The sequence below is a fragment of the Bos mutus genome, chromosome 22 (genome assembly GCF_027580195.1).
Source record: "Bos mutus isolate GX-2022 chromosome 22, NWIPB_WYAK_1.1, whole genome shotgun sequence".
In the NCBI taxonomy this organism is placed as follows: Eukaryota; Metazoa; Chordata; class Mammalia; order Artiodactyla; family Bovidae; genus Bos; species Bos mutus.
In genome coordinates, this window is record NC_091638.1 from 64,584,405 (window position 1) to 64,609,279 (window position 24,875).

Here is a 24,875-nt window from a genome sequence, read left to right on the forward strand (position 1 = left end):
AACCAGGGCGCTCCCGGTTGGAATTCGGCTGCGTAATTAAAGCCAAGTGCAGGCTGTAGCCCCTTGTCAATGTCCCTCTCTGAGGTTTATTTAATAACCTCTGAACTGGGAGGGGAAAAAATCATCCAGGAAACATGGCTTGGGTCATTTATTTTAAAATTATTGGTACAAAAATAGCCAGGGTCGTGATTTATGTTCAGGGAGGGGCCGAGGAAGTCAGGGACTCCCCCTCCCAACTGCCGTCCAAGTCTCACTTGTCTCCCCCTCCAAGTTTCACGCAGTTTCCATTATGACTTCAAGTCATACTAGTTACTTTATATCGCAAATAAATCTCCGGAAGAGCACGGAAATATTATGTGTATTAATAGCGCCTGTAAAAACATCCGAAAACCTTCCATCCGCCTAGGGCTTGGACGATTCTGTCCCGGGAATGGGAAACCGCTCGGCTGGCCGATGCCGGCCAGGGGGCCGCGGCGGCCCCCAGCCCCGCCCATCTCGCGGTCTGTCTGTCCGCTGTCAGTGTGTCTGTGAGTGCCCTCAGTGACCCGAGGCCGACAAAGTACCCCCACCCAAAAGCTCGCGAGGGACGTCCCCGCCACCGGAGACAGGGGTCTCTGTCTCCTGCTCCCTGCACGCCCCTCAGTCCCTGGGAAACCGCTGTCCCCGAAAGACCTCGATGCCGCTGCCGCCACACCCGGGTCCCTCGCCCCTCGCGCCGGCCCTAGATACTCACCAGCTGCGGGGGCTTCCTTGGGGGTCAATGCCTCGAGGCCGATGTCGTCCTCCAGCATGGCGCGGCTCACTGCCCGGCTCCGGTGCGCCCCGGACCACGGGATCCAGGAGAGGAGGGGCGACCAAAAGCCCCCCTAGAGGTCTGAAGCGGCTCCGGGCGCCGGGGTCCGAGCCCAACTCGGGAGGGGACGGTCCCCCTCTGCCTCCCCAGACGCAGGACACGAAGCCGGCGCGCCGGAGCCAAACTTGGCCGCCCTCGCGCACGGCCGAGCCGCTCCTCCCCCTCGGCTTTCTGGGCAGGGGGTCCCGGCCCGCTCCCTGCCCCCCAGCCTCCCGCGGGGCTACCTGCCGACACCGCCCTCGCCCCGCCCAGTGCGCAGCGCGACTGCCCCCGCGGCCACCGGACACCGAGGGAGCGCGCGGGACGCTGGAGACCAGCAGCCACGGCAGCGATCCGCCGCGGGTCCCGCCCGCCCCGGCCTCCTGCTCTGAGGGGCGCGTCTCCACCGGCTGTCTGACCCGCTTATCAGTCGGGGTGAACAGTGGAGCCCTGAGCCGCTGTGCTCAGCGGGCCCCCAGATAGGGCCCCGGGAAGGGGGTGCTGACTGCGGTGGGGGCGGGGGCGGAGAGGAGGCAACGACCCAGAGAGACCAGCGCAGCGTGGGGCGTCAGCGGAGAGCGCGCTACCCCCTCTCCTAGGCAGCGGGACCCCAAGTCATCACTCTCAACTTGTCAGAGGCGGGAGGTAGTGAAGCCCAGGGAAGCGAAGGCGATCGGGAGATTACAGGGCAAGTGCCTGGCTTGAACTTGAACCCTCACCTATGCAGAACTTGGGAATCTGAATAAGGTGAGAACTGTTCCCAAATAGGAGAAAACTCCTGTTATTTGAGGATTCCAGCCTGCGAGGCTAAGAGGACTCAGCCAGGGGTGCCCGCAGGGGCTTCCCCCACATCCTGCAGGCTGGCTCAGGGCTAGGAGCCGGAGGTACCACTCTCTAGCCCTGTTCCTGTTTAGAAGGTGAGGTCTGGACATGCCAGCATCCTCCCGGGCAGCGGCTATGTGGGCACTAGGAGTGCACAGAGCGCCTCAGGCAAGGCGCCTCCTGTGTCTTTGCAGACCTCACACCCATGACATCTCCGAATAAATACCATCAATTCTGAGGCAGAACTGCCTTAAACAAAAGGTTCACTTAAGCTGCTCCCTGATCACTGCAGAGCAGTGGTGGGGCAGGAGCAGACTGCTTCACCTTTTGAAAGGCCACCTCCCACTTTCTGCAGTCCGAGGAGGAGCCAGGCTGGTGCTGAGAGCCCACTCACCCAGGCTGGGGACCCCTAGCTCCCCTGCCAAGTAAGCAGTCCGTGAGCCCCCCGGCTTTGGCTGGCTTGGGGAGGAGACTGGATCTGGCCCCTCTGTGGGGACAGACCACATCCACTAGAAAGCCGTCTAATGACGCCCCCAACCCCGCCAGGCCTGCTGGGATTGACAGCCACGTGTACCGATCGGTGGAAATGCTCTAGTAGCAGCAAAACCACAAAGAAGTGCTTCCTGCAGGAAAGTTCTCCCCTGCCCCCCCACCCCAAGTGCTGTGTACAGAGAGGGGACTCAGGCCTCCTTCCTCTCAGGGGCTCAGGGAGAGAGGTGACCTGGGATTGTCCTTGGTATTTATCTCGTTTTGGTCTAGACTGAAAAACTGGGCTTTGAAGCACCTGGAGGGGAGCTGTGGGGGGTCACTCTGTGCAGAGGCTGCCCAGAGGCTGTGTACCCCGGATGTATACCCAGGAGGGCAGGGGAAGCTGCAGGGAGAAGAGGCACTGCAGGGGCCCTTGCTGGGGCCACGTGAATTTCCCAGAGCCCTTCCAGCTGACCCAAACCACTGTTGTGTGGGAGTCCAGATACGAACTCATTTTTCTTGGAAAGGTCTGATAGCCAACGTGATACATAGCAATAGCTCCGTTGTGTAAATACACAGAGAAAATTTTAGAATTCTAACCCCTGGAATGATGAACTATAAACCAAAAAACGCTCAGGAGGAAAAAAATGTAAATAGGTCCTGGGGCTATTTTTAACCATCATTGTTTACCTTTTGAGGGCAGAGAAGAGCTATTGTCTAGTTAGCTAGGTTTAAAATGCACATTATTTAACGTATTATTATTAGCCGAAATATGTTAAACAGCCATTAATAGATGTTGATTCATTCTGATCGAAGCCATTTTTCTTCTTTTCATTTCTTGGCTCCAATTAAGCTACGTTCTGATGAAACCCTTCAGCTGTGTCCAACATATGCAAAAGAGCCCGTTGGAGATCCAAACCCTTTTAAAAAAGATATTTCATCCTATCAAGTTTTAAAAGATATTTCAGTAAATACCCAAACCAGCTCTTTTTTACAAAGATTGGTTTCGGCTGCTATTTTGGTAAATGTTGCCAGGCTGGGCTCCCCTGTGGCCTGGACAGGGAGCGAGTGCCCTAGAAGAAGGGGTGCCCTGGGTCCCAACTCCTTTGCCTTCCGGGGAGCCCCAGCGCCCACCCCCTGCGCAGTCAGGAAGATGTTGATGTCAAAAGCAGAGTGGGGCAAGTGGACTGTCCCGGGGAGGGGGTACGCGTGCTGTCACAGCCGTCATTACGGAATACAGTAATCACGCAGCACAATGCTTGTAATTATGGAAAATGGTTTCCCTTTTCGGCAAAGCGGGGAAGGGAGGGAGGGAGGGAGAGAAGGCAGTTTGCAGCGAAGGCCAGCACTCAGGCCCTGGGCTGGTTTTAAATAGGCTTTGTAGGGTGAGGCCAGGGCCCCGCTGGAACAGGCTCAGCCCTCCCCAGACCTTATCAGACTCCATTCAAGGTCTCCACTGCCCCAGATTCTGCTCGGGGGCGGGTCAGAAGCCAGAGCTGCCTGGATGGGAAGTGTCACGGGGCCTACAGCCACCACCCACCCCCCAACCGCAGATCCCTCTGTGCCCCTGCAGTCACCCAGCCCCTGCGAGAGACCGGGAGGTGCCCAGCCTGTCACATACACAACCGCAGATCCCTCTGTGCCCCTGCAGTCACCCATGCCCCTCCGAGAGACCAGGAGGTGCCCCAGCCTGTCACATACACAACCGCAGATCCCTCTGTGTCCCCTGCAGTCACCCATGCCCCTCCGAGAGACCGGGCGGTGCCCAGCCCGTCACACACACAACCGCAGATCCCTCTGTGCCCCTGCAGTCGCCCATGCCCCTCCGAGAGACCAGGAGGTGCCCCAGCCTGTCACATACACCCTGCCTCCACTGTCACTGTTCCCTGGAACACGTCCGGGGTCACAGGGCGCCGGAATGCTCTCTTCTCGAGAAGTCTGTTTTCATTCCAGTCCTATCCTCTGAGCGTCTCTTCCTCAGGGCCTAGGGCCCCTACTCAGGGCTGGCAGGAGGTGAGGGTACAAGGGGTGTCTCCCACCCCCTGAGCACCGGTACAGTCTGAGGAGATAAGCAAGCTGGAAGAGGCGTTAAGCCCCGGGCCTCACAGGGAAGGAGAGGGACCCATCCAGCCGTGGACAAGTTGCTTCTTGGCCCCTCAGTGTGTATGGGTGAAAAGGGGCTTGGCAGGAGCTGCCTCTCGAGGGTTTGGGGAAGCTGGAGAGAGACACTTCCAGCCCAGAACCTGGCGCATCCTAAGCCCTGGATTAGAGGGTGTTGTTTGTGTCCCCAGATGAGCGGGCAGGGCCACGTTGCCGGCGCTTTAAGGCAGGAGAGGCGGCTCCTGGGGGCATCTCGGAGCCGGAGTGGCCCCTGACCTGGGACCCAACTGGCGTGGGTGGGTTTCTGGGGGTTAAGGGTGGCTTTAGGGGAGAGGCCGGGAAAAGGAACAGAAGTGACGGAACAGGGTGGCCTGGCAAATGATGGGGTCGGGGGAGGGAGGAATCTGCAGGCAGGGCCGGCCGACTGTGGGCTCAGGCAGCTGCCCTGAACGGAACAAGCAAGTCCTTTCTTGCGGGGGCTGCGCAGGGGGAGTGGCATCAGGGTGCATTTCACATGCCCATCACTATGAGCACAACCCAGGACCCCGGAGGGTCACTGCCCCTCCCCGCCCCGGTAACCGTCAGCTCGCTGTTCCTCCCTGGCGGATCCATCCACGACCCTCACATCAGTGGGATCGCACCAGCCCCCGGCTCCATCAGGTCCCCATTCCTCCCTGGCGGATCCATTCTTGATCGTCACATCAGCGGAATCGCACCGCGTGTGGTCTTTTGTGTCTCATCCGTTCCACAGTGGTTTTCTTTTCTCATAATTTTCTTTTTTTCAAAATCCATGATGTTTTTGAGGCTCATCTACATTATAGCATATTTCAGAACGTCATTTCTTTTTGTGATTGAATGATATTCTGTGGTCTGGCAAGGTCACATTTGTTTGTCTATTCATCCATTGATGGTCCTTCAGGCTGTTTCCAAGGAGCCTTTTGAAAGGACTTGAGGAGGGGAGCTTCCCTGGTGGTCAAGCGGTTTAGAATTTGCCTTCTAATGCAGGGGACATGGGCTTGATCCCTGGTTGGGGGACTAAGATCTCACATTCTCTGGGGCGACTAAGCCTAAGCCCCACAACTACTGAGAAGCCCCTTTGTCACAAGTGCCACAGTGAAGACTGTAAGGCCTGATGCAGACAAAACAAACAGATTAACGGAAAGGAGCTGAAGTGTCTCACGAAAGTGCCTGCAAGGACTGAGGGGGTCCCAAGGTGGCCCAAGGCCCTGGGCAAGGCTGACAGGGAGTTCAGTGGCTAAGAGGAGGAGGGAGCAGGGGGCAGGGGGGAGGGGGGAGCGGAGTGGAAGGAGGAGGAGGACTAGAGAGAGGACCGCGAGCTGGGAGAATCCAGCCCAGCCTTCTGGGCAGCTGGGGACCGGAGGCAGCTGCTTGCTGCTGATACGAGGGGCTCCCGACTGTGGCACGCAGTCGCTGGAGTGAGCCTGGGCACCCGCGCAGATGCAGAGGACTACAGCTGAAGCGGGTCTGTGTCCGAGGCCTTAACCCATGCCGGGCCTGCCGACAGAGGCAGCCACCTGCCTGGCGCTTCCCCTTGGGCGTCTGTTTATGTAACAAGCTCTTACATAGCACTTACTGTGTGCCAGGCCCTGTTCCAAGCGCTTCACAATTATTAGCTCTGTGCCGTCCATTCTATTATCATCCCCACTTTACAGTTCAGGAAACTGAGGCTCAGAGAGGAGCAGTCCCTTGCCTGAGGTCACACAACGGTAAGAGCTGGAACTCAAACCCTTCCTTCTTAGAGACTTATCAAATGCATTTGTAAAGAACTCGATACTGCGATTGGAAATGGAAAATCAGAATCACCAGCAGGTGACAATTTAATAAAGGACAATAAAAGTACAACCATGTTCAGGTCGACCTGGGGTCTATGCCCCAGGGACCCTGAGCCTGACATGGTGCCAATCCCCGGGAGACCACTTGGTAAAGAGGGCATGGAGCTCCAGGCACCAGACTGAGATTTCCTCCCTGACACGCCCCAAGTACCTGCAAGGGGCGTGAAAACCACACTTCATTCTCCCCATGTCCCCTTGGCACTCAGGCAGGTCTGTAGAGCACTCAGGCCCATGGACTGCCTCTGGGGAAATACCAGAAATAACACTGATGGCTTCCGGGCATTACACAGGCTTTGTGAGCCCATGTTGTCCATCTTCCCCCGCAGACACAGGAGAGTAGCCTTGGCCTCAGAGATTTCAGGCAACACAAGTCGCTGGAATTAAATATTCACTCATAGTCAAAGCTATGGTCTTTTCAGTGGTCATCTATCAATGTAGAGAGCTGGACTGTGAAGAAGGCTGAGCGCCAAAGAATTGATGCTTTCAAACTGTGGTGCTGGAGAAGACTCTTGTGAGTTCCTTGGACTGCAAGGAGATCAAACTAGTCAGTCCTAAAGGAAATCAGTCCTGAATATTCATTGGAAGGACTGATGCTGAAGCTGAAACTCCAATCCTTTGGCCACCTGATGTGAATAGCTGACTCCTTGGAAAAGACCCTGATGCTGGGAAAGATTGAAAGCAGGAGGAGAAGGGGACGACAGAGGATGAGATAGTTGCATGGCATCACCGACTCAACGGACATGAGTTTGAGCAAACTCTGGGAGTTGGTGATGGGCAGGGAGGCCTGGCGTGCTGCAGTCCATGGGGTCACAAAGCGTCAGACACGACTGAGCGACTGAACAACAACGTTATCTTTACCCAGGTGACCTCAGCCACGTGAGGTCTGGGTCACACTTCCCACTCACGGCTAAGGAGGCTGTGACCTCAGCCACGTGAGGTCTGGGTAATACTTCCCACTCATGGCTAAGGAAGCTGACTCCCAGAGGGGACCAAGGCTTGCCCAAGTCCTCATAGCTAGTAAGTGGCAGAACTGGGAGTCATATCCAGGTCCAATGTGTTCCAGAAATTTCTAGTCAACTCCAGAATTGTTTCCAGTGCACTGTACCAAACTCCCGTTTGTTTCTCTAGAATTTGGAATTTGCATGGATGGACCCGCCACGCTCCTTGCAACACATTATTATGGGTCAAGAAGGCCATGGAAACAAAAGAAAGAACCCGTAATCAGCCCTTTTTATTTCCTACATCCAGAGTTCACGCTGGGGCCTCCTTGGCCTCTCCTCAACCTTAGTCTATTTGTTTGTTTGCAGAATGAAGTTGGTGAAGGGCCAGAGGGAAGACACTCCGCTAGTGATCTTCCAGGTATGACTAACGTCTTGTGGCCTGTTTACCCTTAAAGGCTGACCATATTGTTTGAGTTTGGGGAATTAAACGGACTCTAATTAATGGTGCAAATATTTACGCTCGATGCCCCATGAAAGAAAACAGCCTTTTTTTTTTTTTTCAGAGTAAAGAGTATCGATGCCAAGGCTCTTGGCTATAAACCGGAGGTGGTGGCGGGTGGGGGTGGGGGTGGGGGTTGATGGTAGGGACATGACAGGTTCCAGATGGTTTCAGAGTTATCTAAGGATGGTAGATGTATCTGTAATTCAACACACCTGGTGCTTTCTCGCCCGCAAGGCCCAAGGACTATCCAGTGAGCCCTCAGTGAAGTGAAGGAGGAAATGGCCTCCCACTCCACCATTCTTGCCTGGAGAAGCCAATGGACAGAGGAGCCTGGTGGGCTACGGTCCATGGGGTCGCAAAGAGTCGCATATGACTGAGTGACTAATGCAGGCGCGCGCACACACACACACACATACACACCCCAGTTGAGACATCAAGCTTTACTCAGGAGTCCAGGGTAAAACGGTCTCCAGAGAAGGATCGCTTCCCATAGAGTTTATTTTAAAAATAAAACAATCAAGAAGGCATCTGTCATTTCCCAGGGGATCTGTTTCTTAAGGCTCAGCTGTTTTCAGGTACTTGGCCACTCCACCATCTGATATCGGTACTTGTGGGCAAGTTAGCACGTCCGATGGCTGGAGGACCGGCCCCCCCAGAACCGCAGGGCAGCCCCGGAGTCACTCGGGGTCTTCTGCACAAGGGGACAGATGTCTCCCAAAGGACAGCCCCTTCTTCAGAGTTGCCTGGGAGATGTTGATTCCCAGACAAAGAAAACGTCAGCAGCATTGCCCCTGGGGACACCGGCCACCTCCCCCCAGAGCAGGGCTCCTTGAGGCCCCTGGGGGGATTTTCTTCCCCTCTTTCAGCCACATATGCAAATGACAGCCACTCAGAGAGAGGACTGTTCACAGACCCTCAAGATAACGCTTTCCCAGACTTGGGAGGGAATCTGAGAAGGAAAAGCGAAACTCTGACCCCGGCTATCTCCAAAGGGCTCAGGGCCTGGACGACACTCCGCCCACGATGGCCTGGCAATGGTGCATGGGCCGGTCATCCGAGGGCCAGGCCGATGGGGAGCCAGCCTCCTTTGTCCTTGAAAAGCAGAGTAAGTCGTGTCCTCAGGCCGCCCTCAGGCTCCCCTTTACGAAACATTTTATTTAAAAAGCAACAGCGGTCAGCCTTTGAGGCTTGGGGCCGTGCTGGCTGGAAGGAGGGCGTCGGATGGAGGCCTGGCCCACCGCACAGGCTGCTGGGCTGGGCCGCGCCCCATTTTTTTTAATCTGTTTGGCTGTGACAGGTCCCAGTCGTAGCACTCGGAATCCTTGCTCGTGGCTGCAGCGTGCGGGATCTTTCGTTGTGGCACAGGGGATCTAACTTCCCTGACCAGGGATCGAACCCAGGCCCCCCGCGCTGGCAGCGTGGAGTCGCAGCCCCTGGGCCACCAGGGAAGTCCCTGTGTCCCCCTCTGAAAAGGCAGCCCTGCCGCCCACCTCGTCCCCACTGCAGCTGTCAGCGACCTCCCACCCACAGCACAGGTGGCCTTGCTGGCAAGGGGCAGGCCTGGCCCTCAGCGCCCTGCATGGTGAGCGAGGTGCTGGGTGCGGGGCGAGCCCTCCATCAGCCACAGTGCAGGGTCTGGAACAACACCCAGCTGTTGGCAGCATGTGTACCAGTTCTGCGGCCTTTGATCACGGCAGCTGGAGTATTTGGGGATGGAAGGGCATCTTCTAGCCGTTTCCATGCACACGGGCAGGACCCTCAAGTCATCACCTGTGCCAGGGATGGTGAGACAGGTCAGGAAGAAGTACCCAGAGCTGTGTTCCGGCCCCTTCTTTTAATTTCGGTCTAAAGAATGTAGGACCATTTGGGGCGAACGTGGTGGCTGTGTTTTCACTCTGGGCAACCCGTCCTCTTGTGGTCAGAGAAGTGTGGTGTGGATGAGTCCAGTGGGCATCGGTCCCAGCCGCACACCCTCTGGAGCCTTCTCAGACTCTGCCTGGGTATCTGCTCTGTGGTTTGGGGTAACAGGGACATCAACGTGCCCATCTTTGAGGGTGGGGACAAGGATAAGGGAATCCATGTAGGAAGCACCCGGCCTAGAACCTTCTAAGCCCTTGATATGAAATTGCTGTGATATGTATTAATACCATTTAGGGCCTGGTAGCCAATAGCCAGCTTCTTCCAGTGAGACATGAGGCTTTGCTTAAACAACAGGATTCACTGTCTCCAGTCCTGGAGGCTGGAATCCGAGATCCAGGTGTGGGCAGGGCCGGTCCTCCTGGGGCCCCCCTCCTGAGCGTGCAGACGGCTGTCCCCTCCCTGTGTCCTCACAGGGTCGTCCGTCTGTGTGTGTCCGTGTCCTGACCTCCTCTTCTTATCAGGACCCTAGTCCTGTGGGATTAGGGCCCACCCTAGTGATCCCATTTTACCTTATTTATTTCTTTAAAGGCCCCGTCTCCAAATACAGCCACATTCAGAGGGGCTGGTCCTTAGGGTATCCATTTATGAATTTGGAGGTGGGCAGACACAGATCAGCCCAAAACAAGTTTAATGAAATAACAGTTTGCAGAGGTGTGGTCAGGTTAGAGGAAATCATAAGGGCTGGAGAGGCACTTAGATGCTGGCCACAGGCAGATTCCCAGAGATGAGAGAAGGAGAGGGCCTGGCCTCGGGGTCGGGCTGGAGGAATGGGCTGCATCTGGGCACTGTGGCCTCAGCAGTGGGCCCAGCCTGGCGGGAACGGCCGGGAGAACAGACATCAGTGTTCCTCTCCTGTCCTCCGGTCCCCGTGGCGTGCCGCGTCCAGAATCCAGAGGGTGACAGGGGCAAGCAGACACAGTCTCCTGGCCCCTGCCGTCCTCTCTGGGCACAGAGCAGAGCAGGGCAGCGAGGGAGGCTGGTGCACAGAGGCTCGCGGCGCACCCTGTATGAGCGCTTTGACCCCAACCACGTGGACAGCATAACAAACCAAACAAAGCTGAGGGAACTAAAACAGGCAAGCCGGTCGGCGGCTGCGTCCCTGCCAGCCAGTGGGCTCGGAGTGAACAGTCTGAAGTGCAAGTCACCCCGCGTGGTAGACAGCTCCAGCTTCGCACTGGCTGCGGGGTGATTTCGGTTCTGGGACCAGACAGGCTGTTTAGGGCAGGTGGTCCTGGAGAGTGGCGGGGAGTGGCGGGCTCCAGAGGCAGCACCCTAAAGCTTCCGAGTTCTTGACTAATCCCATAAAGGTGCTTTTGCAGCTGCCAAGAACCCAAGGGTCCCCAAGCACCCACAAGCCTCTGTGACAAAGGGGCCCAAACTGCCCCTGAATGGGGGTCCTGGGCCAGCCCTGGGTCTGCTCAATTTTCCCACCCCTTCATTCATGGGCTTCCTTGACCCAGAAAGGCACCAGCCCCTCACTCCTGGCTTTTCCAGCAGTTAGAGCTTGTGGTTCTCAGTGGACCCCCATGAGAGGCTGTCCTGGGGACTCCTCAGGGAGGATGTGGCGGTTTTGGTCATTTGACGGAGGGGCTGCTCAGCACCCAGCCTCCCTTCCTGTTGGGAGATCTTCTGGGTGTGATGTTGATGGATAAAAAGCCACCTCTATGGAAGCGGGTGGGAAGGCTGCGGGTCTGTCTCCCTGGCAACTGGGCCATGCTCAGGTGACCCGGGCTTGGCCAATCAGACGTGCCCGTGTGCGGTCTGGCCTCTGGACCAGAGAGGCAGGGTTAGGATTGTCTCGGAAGGCTGCGGTGCTGTTGTCTGGGGGCAGGGGCAGGACATCCTGGTGGCAGGGGCAGGGGCTGCGGGAAGACGCGGGCTTTCCCACGCGTGGCTTCCCAGGCGGCCCTCAGTCTGTCCTCACAGGGCCTTGCATCATGCTTTGTCCCAGACGGAGAACCAGACTCGGCCTCTGTTGCTTGCAGCTGGGAATCCTGACCCACGGAAAGCGGAGCTTTCACGCATGCCCAGAAGCAGCTCATCTTGAGGTCCCCCGAGCGGGCGTTTAGGGCTCTGCCACCCACAGGTGGTCCCACATTCCTCAATCCAGGCTTTGGGGCCAAGAGCACAGGGCCAGGGGAGGGGGATTCCCATGTGCTGAGAGACTGCGGACTCCCACCTTCCTGCCTTTTGCCAGTGCAGTGATCTTGGGCAAAAGCCTTCCTCCTTCTTGGCCTCAGTTTCCTTATCTGTGAAATGGGACGCATCAGTGTCGTCATGAAGCACAAGTGAGCCAGAGCCCGGAAAGCCATGTCTTGCTCACAGCCGCCGTTCAGGAAGCGTTGAAGGTTATCTTTATCGTACTTCCAGAACCTTATTTTCCCTGTGCTTCATTTTCCTTTGCAAACTTTCAAATTATCTTATTTCTGATAAATTTTACAGATCTTGGTAAGCTACGTTAAAGTCTTTTCGGGACAAGATGGAATCTTAAAAGCTTACACTCAGGTAGACTGAGCTCGAGAGGAATCTGTACCAGCCAAGAAGAGCCATGCCCACCGCTGCTAGCGTGGAGGATGGAAAGCATTTTCATCTTCAAGACGCTCATCATCACTAATTATTAGAGAAGCGCAAAAGCAATACTACAGTGAGGTACCACCTCACGCCGGTCAGAATGGCTATCACCAAAAAGTCCATGAATCACAAATCCTGGAGAGGGTGTGGAGAGAAGGGCACCCTTCTATACTCGGTGGAGACGGACGTTGGTGAGCCACTATGGAAAACAGTACGGAGGTTCCTTAAAAAAAGCTAAAAAATAAAGTTGCCGTTTGAGCCAGCCAGCCCACTCTTGAGCATATATCCAGACAGAACTCTAACTGAAAAAGATACATACACTCCTATGTTCCTGGCAGCACTCTCCACACTTGCCAAGACAGGGGAACAATGTAACTGTCCGTGGGCAGATGGACGGATAAAGAAGATGTGGTGCATATACGCACAGTGGGATACTCCTGAGCCGCAAAGATGCGTGAGATAACGCCGTTGTGCGGCAGCGTCATACTGAGTGACGGAAGTCAGAGAGAAAGACAAACACCATATGAGGCCACTTACACACAGAACCTAAAATACAACCCAGAGGAACATATCTGTAACAGGCACGGAGCACAGACTTGTGGTTGCCGAGGGTGAAGAGGGTGGATGGACTGGGAGTCTGGGGTCAGCAGAGGCAAACCATGATATGGGATGGATAAGCAACAAGGTCCTCCTGTGTAGCACAGGGAACTATATTTAATATTCTGTGATAAACCATAATGGGAAAGAATATGAAAAAGAATGTATGTATAACCGAATCACTTTGCTGTAGGCAGAAATTAACACAACATTGTAAACCAACTGTACTTCCACAAAATAAATTAAAAAGTAGATACCCCCAAACAACTATTTTCATCTTTCGTAGAGTCTCTCTCTAAGGACTAACAGAAAAATATTTAGAAAAGCAGATGACGTGAGGTGATAAATATTCATTGAGCATCTGAATCCCCCAGGCACAAGTCTAGCTGCTGAGGACAGAGGGCTTTGAGAAAGTTCTTGCTGCTATGGAATCTCACTCCTATGCAGGAGAAAGAGAATAAACAGATGATGCTGTGCTGGAAAGGGAGGGGTTTTGAAGAAAAATGAAGTGAAAGGAGGGGAGTGGGAATGACAAGATGCCACAGGCAGGGGACAGGCAGGGGTGTTTGCGTGAGGCCTGAGTGAAGAGGGGGAAATTATGCAGGTATTTGAGGAAGAATATTCCGGAGAAGAGGGCAACAGAGGATGAGATGGTTGGATGGTATCGCCGATTCAATGGACGTGAACTTGGGCAGACTCCGAGAGATGGTGAGGAACAGGGAGGCCTGGCGTGCTGCAGCCTATGGGGTCACAGAGTCGGACATGACTTGGCGACTGAACAACGATAACAATTCGGGGCCCAGGACAGCTGTGCAAAGGCCCCATGGGCAGCTCGCTTTACTCTCACAACTGGTCTGACTCAGGAGTGCTGGTGAAGAATAAGGAGTGGAATCCTCCTGCATTTATGAACCACGTCCTCAGGCATACTGCAGGTAAGAGTTCATACTGCATATTTACATGGAAATATCTGATCACAATACAGTGTGAACACGAGAGGAAAATCCAGCAGGCACACGAGTTGTCATACAGCTTCAGGATGAAGATATGTGCGATGAGTGGCTGTAAAATGACAGCGTTTTACAGTTTCCAAAGCAGAAAGAAACACAAATGTGTGTGTTCCTACCCAGGAAATGAGGCATTTCAGTCTTTTGTGAAGCTTGTCTCGTAACTGATTCAGTGCCTGCTGCCCGTGCATTTGGAATAACACTCATATTTTGCCAGGACTGGAAAATATGTGTCCAAACGTCTATGTACTCACTTAAAAAAAAGCCTAGGCATGCTCACGCACTCTGCATTGGAGACCGAGATAAGCTGGCATTTCCAAACACAGCCTGTCAGTCAAATATTCCAGCGTTTCTCTGAATTCGCTCTCACTTTTGTTTCAAACAGAGTCACTTATCCGAAGCAGAGGCCATTTGGGAACAGCTGTCCCATTTTTCAGATGAGAGACCAAGGCTCAGAGTGAGGAGAGGATACCAGGTCCCTTGCCAGCTGACGGCCTGTCCCTAGGACTAGGGATTCATCCCGAACCTCGTCACAGTTTCCTCCCAATATTTATTCCTAGCCTTTTTCTCCGTAAGAGAATTCCTAGTTTTTTAACTGGCATATGTTTACTCAGAAAAAAAGATGGCATGGCTAGGCTTCCCTTACAGCTTGGTATGACTAATGGGAATGAGTCAAAGTGTGTGGGTAACTTCCATGGAGGGAAAGTACCCTTCTCTGCCATTTCTCTTTCCTGTACTGGAATGCAGATTTGATGGCTTGAGCTCAGGCAGTCATCTTGGGCCACAAGGAGAATGCCTTTGCTGAGCATGGCAGAGTGGTCTGAGAGAGGGACCCTTGGTCTCTGATGAGTTTATGAAGCTCCCCACCAACCCTTCCGGACTTCTCTTATAGGAGAGTCACTTTTAATTAATTAATTTATTTATTATTAATTTTTTTTTTGAGAGTCACTTTTTAAAGAGAACTTTTTCTGTCCCTTGCTGTTGAACCAACAGAGACGTTCCCTGGCTCTCCTCCCCCCCCCCCCCACCATGTGGCTGTTTGTGCAGCTCTCTCATCATGATCAAGATGAAGAACAACCCCAAGAGAGGGGGCATGAACTGCGCGAGGTCACAGAGCTTCTCTTATGTAAACACTCACTTCAGACCTGCACAGGATAATTGCTAAAGCAAATAGGCCCTGCCTCCGGAGTGGCGGCCAAGACCGTGGCCTGAAGAACATTTCCCGACAGGGTGTTCACGTGACCACTAATCCATGAGGCTGGTGACACTTTGAAGGCCTTTGCCACTGTGGCTGCTGTCAGCCCAACTCTGCCCCACCCTCCCCGGGGACACGCCGTAGGGCTGGGTGGGGACCCACTGGCTCTGAGAAAACACTTCCCTGGAGGGCCAGCCTCTGGGGCAGCTGGAGACAGATTCAACATGCTCTGGCCAGGCTTCTGCTATGAAGCATCACCGTCCCCAGGAGCAAGAAGGTCCTTCAAGCTCGCCTTCTGTCCCTCCCTCCCTCCTTCCCTTCCTCTCTTCCTCCTTGTCTGCATTTCCTATTGGCACAGATTTCCTTTGAGACCCTAAGGGTACTAGAGGGCACCCCCTTGCCATAATCGCCTCTGACCTTCAGCAACTCCTCCCTCCTTGTAGAGACCCCTCCTCTGATTGCTGAGGAGTGACGTCATTCATCCTGGCCACGTTCCTGCCGTTGGGGTCTCCCAGAGCTCCCTAGCTGTCTTTCTCCTTACCCTACGACCCCACAGCGGCATTTCACAACCTCTCTGCTTAGTGAAAAGAGACACAATTTCCCAGTAGAGTCAGATGCTCAGGGCCTCACTCCAGAGACGAAATAGAGGCAGCAGACAAGCGTGGTTCTTCCTGGGTCCAGCATCAGACAATGAGCATCATCAGGGAAAACGCTGCCACTGACGTCATGTCCTTCAAGCAGGCCTCTGTGGTGGCACATGCCCGATTCACAAACGAGGCTGCTGGGAGCTGAGAGTTTGACCCGTGCGTGCTAAGTGGCTTCAGTGATGTCCAGCTTCATGTGACTGAATGGACTGGAGCCCGCCAGGCTCCTCTGTCCATGGGATTCTCCTGGCAAATACACTGGAGTGGGCTGCCGTTTCTTCTCCAGGGGATCTTCCTGACCCAGGGTCAAAACCGGCATCTCTTATGTCTCCTGCCTTGGCAAGTGGGTTCTTTACCACTTGTGCCACCTGGGAAGCCCCAGGTCACACCAGCTAGGCAGTCCTGGCACTGGGATTCAGCCCTGACTCAGACCAGATCCCCTGCAGCCCTTCCCAGCCTCCACCCTGGGAGGAAGTCAGCACACTTGGCCCTGAAAGGGAAACCCCAGGTCTTTGGTGACAACTGGAGAGGGAAAGTTTCTCACCTGCACCCCTTGCCGGGGACCCTCCCCACAGCCCCCACACCATACGGCAAGATTGTCCCTCAGCTGTCTAACATCCTGCAGTGGTACCCATTTGCTAACTTTGTTTATACTAGCGTGTGACTGACTGATACACGTCTGACTGTTCTCCTTTGGAGATACCCGCTTTCTGATAAAGGTCTCTGAGGACCTAGAGCTTAGTGACAAAGGAATGGAGAAGGAAGGATGCGGGTTCCAAAGCATGACAAGAAGTCTCCCCAGGGAACCCTTTCAAGTTACAGCCCTGTGCTGCCAGCAGGAAGGTAACTTAAGACCAGGTCACAAATCCATGGGCTGTGTAGTTAGCATAGAAGTATTACTCACTAGGCAGCTCCTGGACAGAAATTCTGCCCAAGAAGTGCTCCTGGCAGAGTGGAGTTGCCCCCAGCAAGCTCATCTTCTCTAGATGTCGATGGAGCAGGCCACCACATCTCAACCCTTTCCTGAAAGCACCCCAGCGGCAGCCCCTTCTTCCTGCCTTTGGTATCATCCGCAATCTCATCTGGCCATCCCACCCTGAACACACCTGATCTTGTCTGACCTTGGAAACCAAACAGGGCTGGGCCTGGTTAGTACTTGGATGGGAGATCCCTGGGAATACCGGGTGCTGCAGGCTTTTGGGGCTTCCCTGGTGGCTCAGATGGTAAGGAGTCCATCTGAGAAGCGGGAGACTCAGGTTTGATCCCTGGGTCAGGAAGATCCACTGGAGAAGGGAATGGCAACCCACTCCTGTCTAGTTGTCTGGAGAATCCCATGGACAGAGAAGCCTGGTGGGTGACAGTCCATGAGGTAGGAAAGAGTTGGACATGACTGAGTGATTAATTTTTTCTTCTTTCTCTATCAAAAGTCTCCTGTGCTTGCTCTGAGAATCGGCATTTCCCACAGTTCCTGGAGCGGACTCCCCCTGCTCCTCTATGGGCATCAGGCCGGCCCCTCCCACCAGGAAGGCAGAGCAGTGCCCCCATGGGGGCAACCGAGGAGGAAGTGGGTCTCGGGTCAACCTCAGGGCAGGGATCTCCAAGGCCTGGTGACCCTTGGCAGCAAGCTGAGGGCCCCTCTGAACATCCGATTGCTCAACTCACATTCCTCCTCCCTCTGGCTTGACTCTCAGACACTTTGAGAACAAACCAAAAATAAAAATTCATCCTTTTCCAGCTAATTCGCTCATTTTTGCAAAACCTCACCCCGTCCCCCTCTGCCCTTGCAACTTGTCTCCCACAGGAGGCCAGAGAGCCATTCCTTGGGGGGTGTTCCAGCTTTGGCCAAGGAAGCCCTGTAGACTCTGACCTCTGACCTCCATGTGAAAGCACAGAACGGGGGCCACTGAGAGCAACTTCCGTGCCCTCTGTCCTACAGGAGAGGCTGCCTCAGCTCAGGTCCTGGGGCTCCCTCTGTGGGCGGGGGGACAGTGAGTCCACCTCCTCATTCCTCATCTTTACCTCCATTCATTCGCTCAAGACAGAGTGATGTCATTCATTCATTCATTCACTAATCCAAAGATGGAGAGGGGTGCTAGTCAGATGGATCCAAAGCTTGCCTTCGCTGGCTGATTTCCTATACAGCAGGAAGAGGACTCTGTCTTCAGAGAGACCCTCCACCCTCCCCAAAGCCATCTGGCTAATCCCTGGCTGCCAGGAAGGCCTCAGCGCCCTGGCCCCACCAAGCAGGCCCTCCCTAAGGACGGCTGGAAGGACACCAAGAGAGGTGCGGGGCAAACTGTCCTTGGTGGGTCCTTGCCCACCGAGTGGGGCCTCGCCAGGCAGACGGAGCCCCTCCAAGCACAGGAGGCCTCGGAGAGGGTCCCTCCCGCCCGAGGCCACGAGCTGTGTGACCCACTGGCCAGCGACTTCACTCTCTGGGCCCAGCCTTACTCTCTCGTGTGAAAGGGGGGTCATGACAGCGCGTGGTGGGGACCAGGCCCCGTGTTTAGAGCCCTTTGCACATCTCAGCTCTAGTGTTTCCCACCCCAGGGTGCCGTGGGGTGGCTGCTCCTGTTGGGCCCATTTTACTGATGAGAAAACCAAGGCACGGAGGGTCAGGCAGTTCGCATCGGGGCCAACCTTGTGGGCCTGAGTGCTCAGCAGATTGTCGGGTGCTCGGTTAGCGTTTCATACTGGCGGCGCGGGGGCTCAGTGGGGACGCCGGGGCACATCTGGGGACGTTTTGGAGGCGTCACCACAGAGGCAGATGCTGCTGGCCTCCAGGGGGTGGAGGCGGGGTGCCTCTCAACGCCCGGGAAGGCCCAGGGCAGCCCCCACGGCCAGAGTGACTCGGTGTCAACAGTGCCAGGCGGAAAAGCCAGGTCTCTGCTCCCTGTTCTTAAGAAGGGGCTTCCCGCCGAGAGAGGGTCTTGCACGAACATTCCCACTGTCACCTGCCCACCCTGGGGGCGCACCTCCGCCACCCCCGAGTCCGGCTGGGCTGGGCACCACAGGACGCTGGGGTCTGTGGGGCTTCCCTGGACCTGTGCAGGGTCTCGGAGGGCAAGACAGGGTGTCCAGGCTGGGTCGGGCAGGGAGTAGCGTTCCCCAGCCCCCCATCCCATGGGGGGCCCCCTCCTTACTCGCTAGCAGGAGGTCCACCGCCGTCTCCTCCATCAGAGCGTGTCCCGGGCGTAGGCCTCAGGTGGGTGCTGGTTCCCCACGGCGGGTCGGGTCACCTCTGCCCTGGAATCTCCGGTGAAGGGGTAGAGGCCGCTCCGGCGGGCCAGCAGAGTTTGCAAAATGAGTCAGCTGGCGAGAGGGTTCAGAGCGTGTGGGTTAATCATTAACACACAGCTTGGACACATCCCCGGGATCCCAGCGGACCCCTGCCGCGTGGCATCCACCAGCCCTGACCACCCATGGTCCTGGGTGACCCACCTGCCAGGGTCCTCTTGGTCTGATTATCTGCTCAAGGGGAGGACCGGTGCCCAGGGATCCTGTCCCTTCATCCGTTCATTTTCAGCTCCGAAGAGGCAAGGTTGTTGAAGGAGAGTGGTCCTGTCTCGTGGTGAACACTAACCCCTGGCCAGCAGCGGTGCCTGCAGATCACCCAGCTGTGCTTCCCGAGCGTCTGCTCTGTTCCCCGCACTGTGCCAGGCACTCAACAGTGCCGTGCACGCACACAGAGTGTGAACATTCTCACCAGCAAATGGAGGCTGTGTGTCTCTGTTTCACGGGGGAGGGGGGCGAGGTCCAGGCAGGTGGCTGTACAGCGACAGGTCTCGGGGAGAGCGGGAGGAACTGTCTCTGCTGGTGGTGCCTCTGTCTCCCCAGGGCATCTCGGCAGTGCAGGGCATGGTGAGGGCTAAGAGGGGCAGAGCAGGAACAATTCTGAGCACCCGGTAAGCACTCAGTAGGTGTTGGCTGCCTCTCACATCTCAAGGCGAAGGATCCTCGCCTGTCTTGCTGGCCGGCGTGTCCGTACGCCGCCGTTTTGGAGGAGCGCTGATGTCAGGTAACTCGGCGAAAGGCACAGTGCAGGCCGGTCTCCACCGAGGTGGGTCTGACTACCAGGGATGAGATCTCTAAAAAGGCTGCATTTGGCCCCTGAGAACGTACTCATCATCTGGGAGTGGGAATCACAGTTCCTTTAGGAGGGCGGGTTTAGGAGGGCTGGTAGCTGGGGGTGCCAGCGGGCTCCCCCCACGGGCCCCAGGCCGGCTGCCCAGTGTCCCAGCTCACCGTCAGCGCAGACCTCGCTCAGAGCCCCGGCCGGGGCACGGTCGCTGTCCTAAGTGGAGGACGGGCGTGAGGGAGTGGACGGTGAGGGAGGCAGGGGGGCAATGTGGGGCTGGGGTGGACTGGGACGACAAGGGGAATCTGGGGGGCGGCAGGGCAGGAAACTGGGACAACGAGGGGATCTCGGGGGTGGCAGGGCAGGAGACTGAGGACCAGTTTGCTGGTGGTCTCCCCAGAAATCAACTCTGGGCTCAAGGATTTTATCGCAAAGCTGGTCCCGGCTCGCCTGGCCGCTGGAAACCCATCCGGTACTAGCTCACGTGGGACTCAAGGGCAGAAAATCGGAGGCTGCCACTGGCGAGAGATGCAATAGTAAATTTCACCCATTCATTCCTCGTTCACTCGCTCACCCATTCAGTCGTTCACTCATTGGGTCTTCCTTCCAGGAAACATTTCCTTCTGCATCCAGAAAGGCTACTTTGGGGTGGAGAAAAGAGATGAAAGTAACCTTGTTCCTGACAGCAAGCAGGGCGTGGGGGCAGTGCAGGGGGTCTCGTGGGGAGAACGTCAGGTTCAAAACTTCCCTTTGGGAGGTGAGACTGATGCTCTTCTGTTGTTCCTCGTTTCGCCAGAGCCATGCCCCCATCCTGGGCTCTAAACGTGCTCTGCAAGGACAGCGCCGGGTCACAGAGACGCTGCAGAACCCCCCAGGGGTCCAATTTTCTCAGCTGTAGGTCAGATTGGTCCACACGCAGGGTGCAAATGCCAGCACGCTGAAGCTTTGTTTAGCACTTAAAGCCTCCTAATGGGTTTTCAACATTTACACTTGTCTTATTATTAATACCAATTACTAAGACTCAACCCTGCCAACCGCGTGTCTCCTTTTATAAATGCTGTCGGGACAAGGAGGTCACTCATGGCTCTTTGCTGCAGCTGCGGTCTTACTGGCAAAAGAAAGTCTGAAATAAATTCTCAGGGCACAGGAAGGCACCTCATGCATGACGCTCTGAAGCTGGCTCTTTAAGAAGAGTCTCTGTTTTTGCTCAGGCCCTGGAATAAAATTTTTAGAGGACCTTTAAATCATGCGCGTGGTGGTTCAAAGCAGGGTTCCACCACCCAGCTGCCTGGAGGCGAGACGGGGTCACCTCTGGGGTTTGTTAGTGTATTTAAAAAGTGACAAATGGTTGTTTCTATAAGGAACTTAGAGCTGGCTTTGGACAGGGTTATTGGATGATGAGGACGGAGGGATGGGGCGGACAGCTTCTCCCCATGCCCTCTGAGCCGCCCGCTTCACGCCGCTGTAAACAGTGAAATGTAATATTGCCTTATTTGGTCACGGAGCCAAGGAATCGGCTGCAGAGGCCTCTTTGCCTTTGACTGTGTGAGAATCGAAGTCCTCGTTCCATCTGGCCCTGGATGGAGGTGCCGGCTCAGTCCACCTGTGGCCTCAGGACCCCCCACTCCGGGGTATGACCCTAATGGGCTTCTGATAGCTTTCAGAGCTGCTTCCCAGGGTGCTGCCTGAGTCTGGGGACATGCTCCCCAAATCTGGGGCCCCCTGGGCTTGCAGTAGGCTAGGTGTCTAGGTGCACAGGACCAGGTGTCAGAAGAACTGCCTGTCTCTGAGGTCTATATGGATATGGGTGGATGGCATCGTTGATTCAACGGACATGAGACTGAGCAAACTCCGGGAGATAGCGAAGGACAGGGACGCCTGGTGGCCTGCAGTGCACGGGGTCGCAAAGAGTCGGGCACGACTGAGCGACTGCACAACAAAACGGATACACAGATTTGAAACAACAAAATAGACTGTTGCCGAGCAGGATTCAGGAAGGCTGGGCGTCCCTGGATTTCTGGGGTGTCCAGTGCATGCTGCGTGCTGAGTCACTTCAGTCGTGTCCGACTCTTGGCGACCCCGTGGACTGTAGCCCATCAGCCTCCTCTGTCCATGGGATTCTCCAGGCAAGAATACTGGAGTGGGTTGCCAGGCCCTCCTCCAAGGGATCTTCCCAATCCAGGGATGGAACCCACATCCCTTATGTCTCCTGCATTGGCAGGCGGGTTCTTCACCACTTGCCCCAGTATTCAGGGAGTGCAGCAAACGCAGGGTGGCAGGAAGAGTGAGCTGTTGGCTGTGGCCGATGTCGTTGGGGCGCCAGGCTTGGGCTCAGCACAGCCACACGTCCTGGACGCTGAAGTGCGATGGCCCTTGTGCTCACAGAGGAGGGGCTGGGCCGCAGGCTGGTCTGCTGGGGCAAGGCTGGCTGGGGTCATGGCCTTGAACCAAGAGCCTGGTGACAGCCACACAGGGCACCTCCACAAGGAGCAGCCTGGAGGAAGTCCCCCTGCAGAACCGGCTGTCTCATCTCCTAGTGAAGGGGTCGCCCCACGGTCCCTCCATGAGAGTCTAGCCTCCACGGAAAAGGCGGCCATCGCTGGAGGCCATCTGCTCAGTCACCACTCTCCATACCTGGGTGTTCCTTCCAAGGAGTGACCTGGGGTGGGCCCGACAATGTGAATCACAAGGAAACGAAGAGGGAACACAAAGGGGCCGCGGTGACTCACAGGGAGGCCCGGAGCAGGAAGGAAGCTCCGGTGCCTGGAGTGATGGGTGGGGCGCTGGAGCCAGGCTGGCATCAAAGGCCCTGAGCTCTGGCTCCAGCCTTGCCGTGTCTTCGGGTGAGGGGGAGTGCTGCGGGCAAGTTGATTTCCTCTGAGCCTCGGTTTCCCTGTCTGTGAAACAGGCTTGCTGGGACCCGCTTTAGAGGGTTGTTGGGAGAAATACATACGATGGATGTATGTAGAGAGGCCAGTGGTACAGGGTAGGTGATAAAACGATGTTGGTGGGATTAATGAAATAACTGAATGAGAAAATGTTAGTCAAGATTCCAGAATATCGTTATTGCACCTACTATTTATTATGATGGTACGCAAGAATGCAACAGTTGGGAAGCATCCTACAGAGAGGATGCCCTTTCCCTTTCCTCTCCCACTCCCACTAGCTGGGATACAACTGTGATGGCTGGAGCGAAAGCAGCTATCTTAGACTATGAAGTGGCTTGGGGAATGGAGCCTTCACATGGTAGGGCACCAGATGTAAGAAGCCTGGGTCACTGAAAGCAGGGAGCATGGTTTCTTATCACATACGCAGAACTTTTACAGGAAAAATAAACACATTTCCATTTTATTTAAGAAAGTATTTTGCGAACTATAAAGACTGTTGTTGTTCAGTCACTAAGTCCCATTCAACTCTTTGAGACTCCACGAACTGAAGTACACCAGGCTCCCCTGTCCTTCAGTATCTCCCAGAGTTTGCTCAACCTCATGTCCACTGAGTTGGTGATGCCATCCAACCGTCTCATCCTCTATGAAGACCCCAAGCTCCATTATCCAGAGTCAAGGACAAGTTAACTAACTTTCTGTTGCCTTTCTCACCTTTAAGATGGGTCCAGCTTTTGTTATTACCTTGATGCTTGCCTTCGTTTTGCTCTTACGCTGCAATCATTCCTTTAAGTTCATTGTCATCATTCAATACTCTGTACTCCCGGGTGCCTGCCTTCCCCACCCCAACCCTGCCCTGTGCCCTTCCACCTAGGCTGAGGGTCTTCTGTGTACAGAATGGGACTCTCATAGAACCCCGGGGCTCAGGGGACCTTAGACTGTTGATTGCAGCTCTTATCCAGCGTAGGCTGGCCCCACGACACCCCTCCCTCCAGCCTCCCTGCTTGAATGCTCCCAAGGACAAGCTGATGGTCACCTCACACGCAGCCTGATCCTTACTGACCAGCTGTTCATGCCAAGAAGCATCTCCCAGAACTGAGCACTGACTGACTTCCCCACCCACCTGGGACTGTCCTTGCTTTGGCCCTGCAATCCCAAATCTCGGGAAGCCCTCCACTCTGGGTAAACTGAGGCGCTTGCCCCCATAGGGCAGGCTTTCCGAGTGTATTCATTTCCCAGGGTTGCTGTAACGAATGACCACAAAGTGGGTGCACTGAACAGCAGAAACGGGTCCTTTCACAGTCTGGCAGCCAGGAGTCTCAGATCAAGGTGTGGACAGGTTGGCCCTTTCTGGCAGCTCTGAGTGAGAAGCTGTCTACGGCCACACCACCCTGAACACACCCGATTTCATCTGAGTGAGAAGCTCTTCCGCCTGTCTCCCAGTTTCTGGGGGCTGCCAGTGAGCCTTGGTGTTCTCGCCTTGTTGCTGCATCCCCCCAATCTCCCTTCCATCTTCTTGTCCCCTTCCTCTCTGTGTCTCTCTGTGTCTTCTTTTCTATTTCTTAAAAGGCCACTTGTCATTGGATTTAGGGCCCGATCCATCCTGAACCTAGAATGAGCTCATCTTCCGATCCTTACCTTGATTACAACTGCAAAAACCCAATTGCTGGGCTTCCCTGGTGGCTCAGTGATAAAGAATCCACCAGTCAATGCAGGAGAGGCGGGTTAGATCCCTGGTCTGGGCAGATCCCACATGCTGCAGGGCATCAAAGCCCGTGCACCGCAGCTATTGGGCCTGAGCTCTAGAGCCGGGGAGCTGCAGCTACTGAAGCCTGAGAGCCTCAGAGCCCGTGCTCTGCAACAAGAAAAGCCTCCGCAACGAGAAACTCATTGCCTAGCTGCCACTCGCTGCCACTAGGGAATAGCCTGCGCAGCAACGAAGACTGAGCACAGTCAAAAATAAATAAATAAACATTTAAAAAAATCCCTTATTTAAAAAACCAATTGCTAAATAAGGTCACATTCACAGATATGGGGGTTAGCCCTTGGACATATCTTTCGGGGGACAGCATTCAATATCTTGGACTTCCCTGGTGGCCCAGACAGTAAAGAATCTGCCTGCAATGAAGAAGATGTGGGTTCGACCCCTGGGTTGGGAAGACCCCCCTGGAGAAGGGAATGGCTCCCCTCTGCAGTATTCTTGTCTGGAGAATCCCATGGACAGAGGAGCCTGGCAGGCTATAGTCCGGGGGGGTCACAAAGAGGTGGACATGACTGAGTGACTTTCACTTACTTATTCAACATCCTACACCAAGGAATGGAGTTGATGCTGGCGCTAAAAGGCCAAAGGTGACTTAACTAGGTGAGGAGGTGATGACAAGAAGAATTCCAGCCCACAGAAAAGGCATGTGCAAAGGCCCTGTGGCCAGGAGGAGCCGACACGTGAAGGAATTTGTCTGAAGG

At 55.2% G+C, this 24,875-nt stretch overlaps 1 protein-coding gene and 1 pseudogene across 5 annotated transcripts in view; one reads left to right on the plus strand and one right to left on the minus strand.

Annotated features, from left to right (window-relative positions):
• Window positions 1–18,747, minus strand: part of ANO1 (anoctamin 1) — a 188,159-nt gene extending 169,412 nt beyond the window's left edge. Inside the window, exon 1 of one of the 5 annotated variants that reach the window (XM_070359034.1) lies at window positions 18,593–18,747. In XM_070359034.1, the coding sequence (XP_070215135.1) occupies window positions 18,593–18,626 (34 nt within the window). In that variant the 5' untranslated portion in view covers window positions 18,627–18,747. Of the gene's footprint in view, window positions 1–733; window positions 1,200–18,592 lie in introns of those variants that run through there. The other 4 variants (XM_070359035.1, XM_070359033.1, XM_070359038.1 and 1 more) reach the window with 4 other exon arrangements.
• On the plus strand, window positions 16,528–16,645 carry LOC138984784 (5S ribosomal RNA; annotated as a pseudogene).
• Window positions 18,748–24,875: the final 6,128 nt, after the last annotated feature.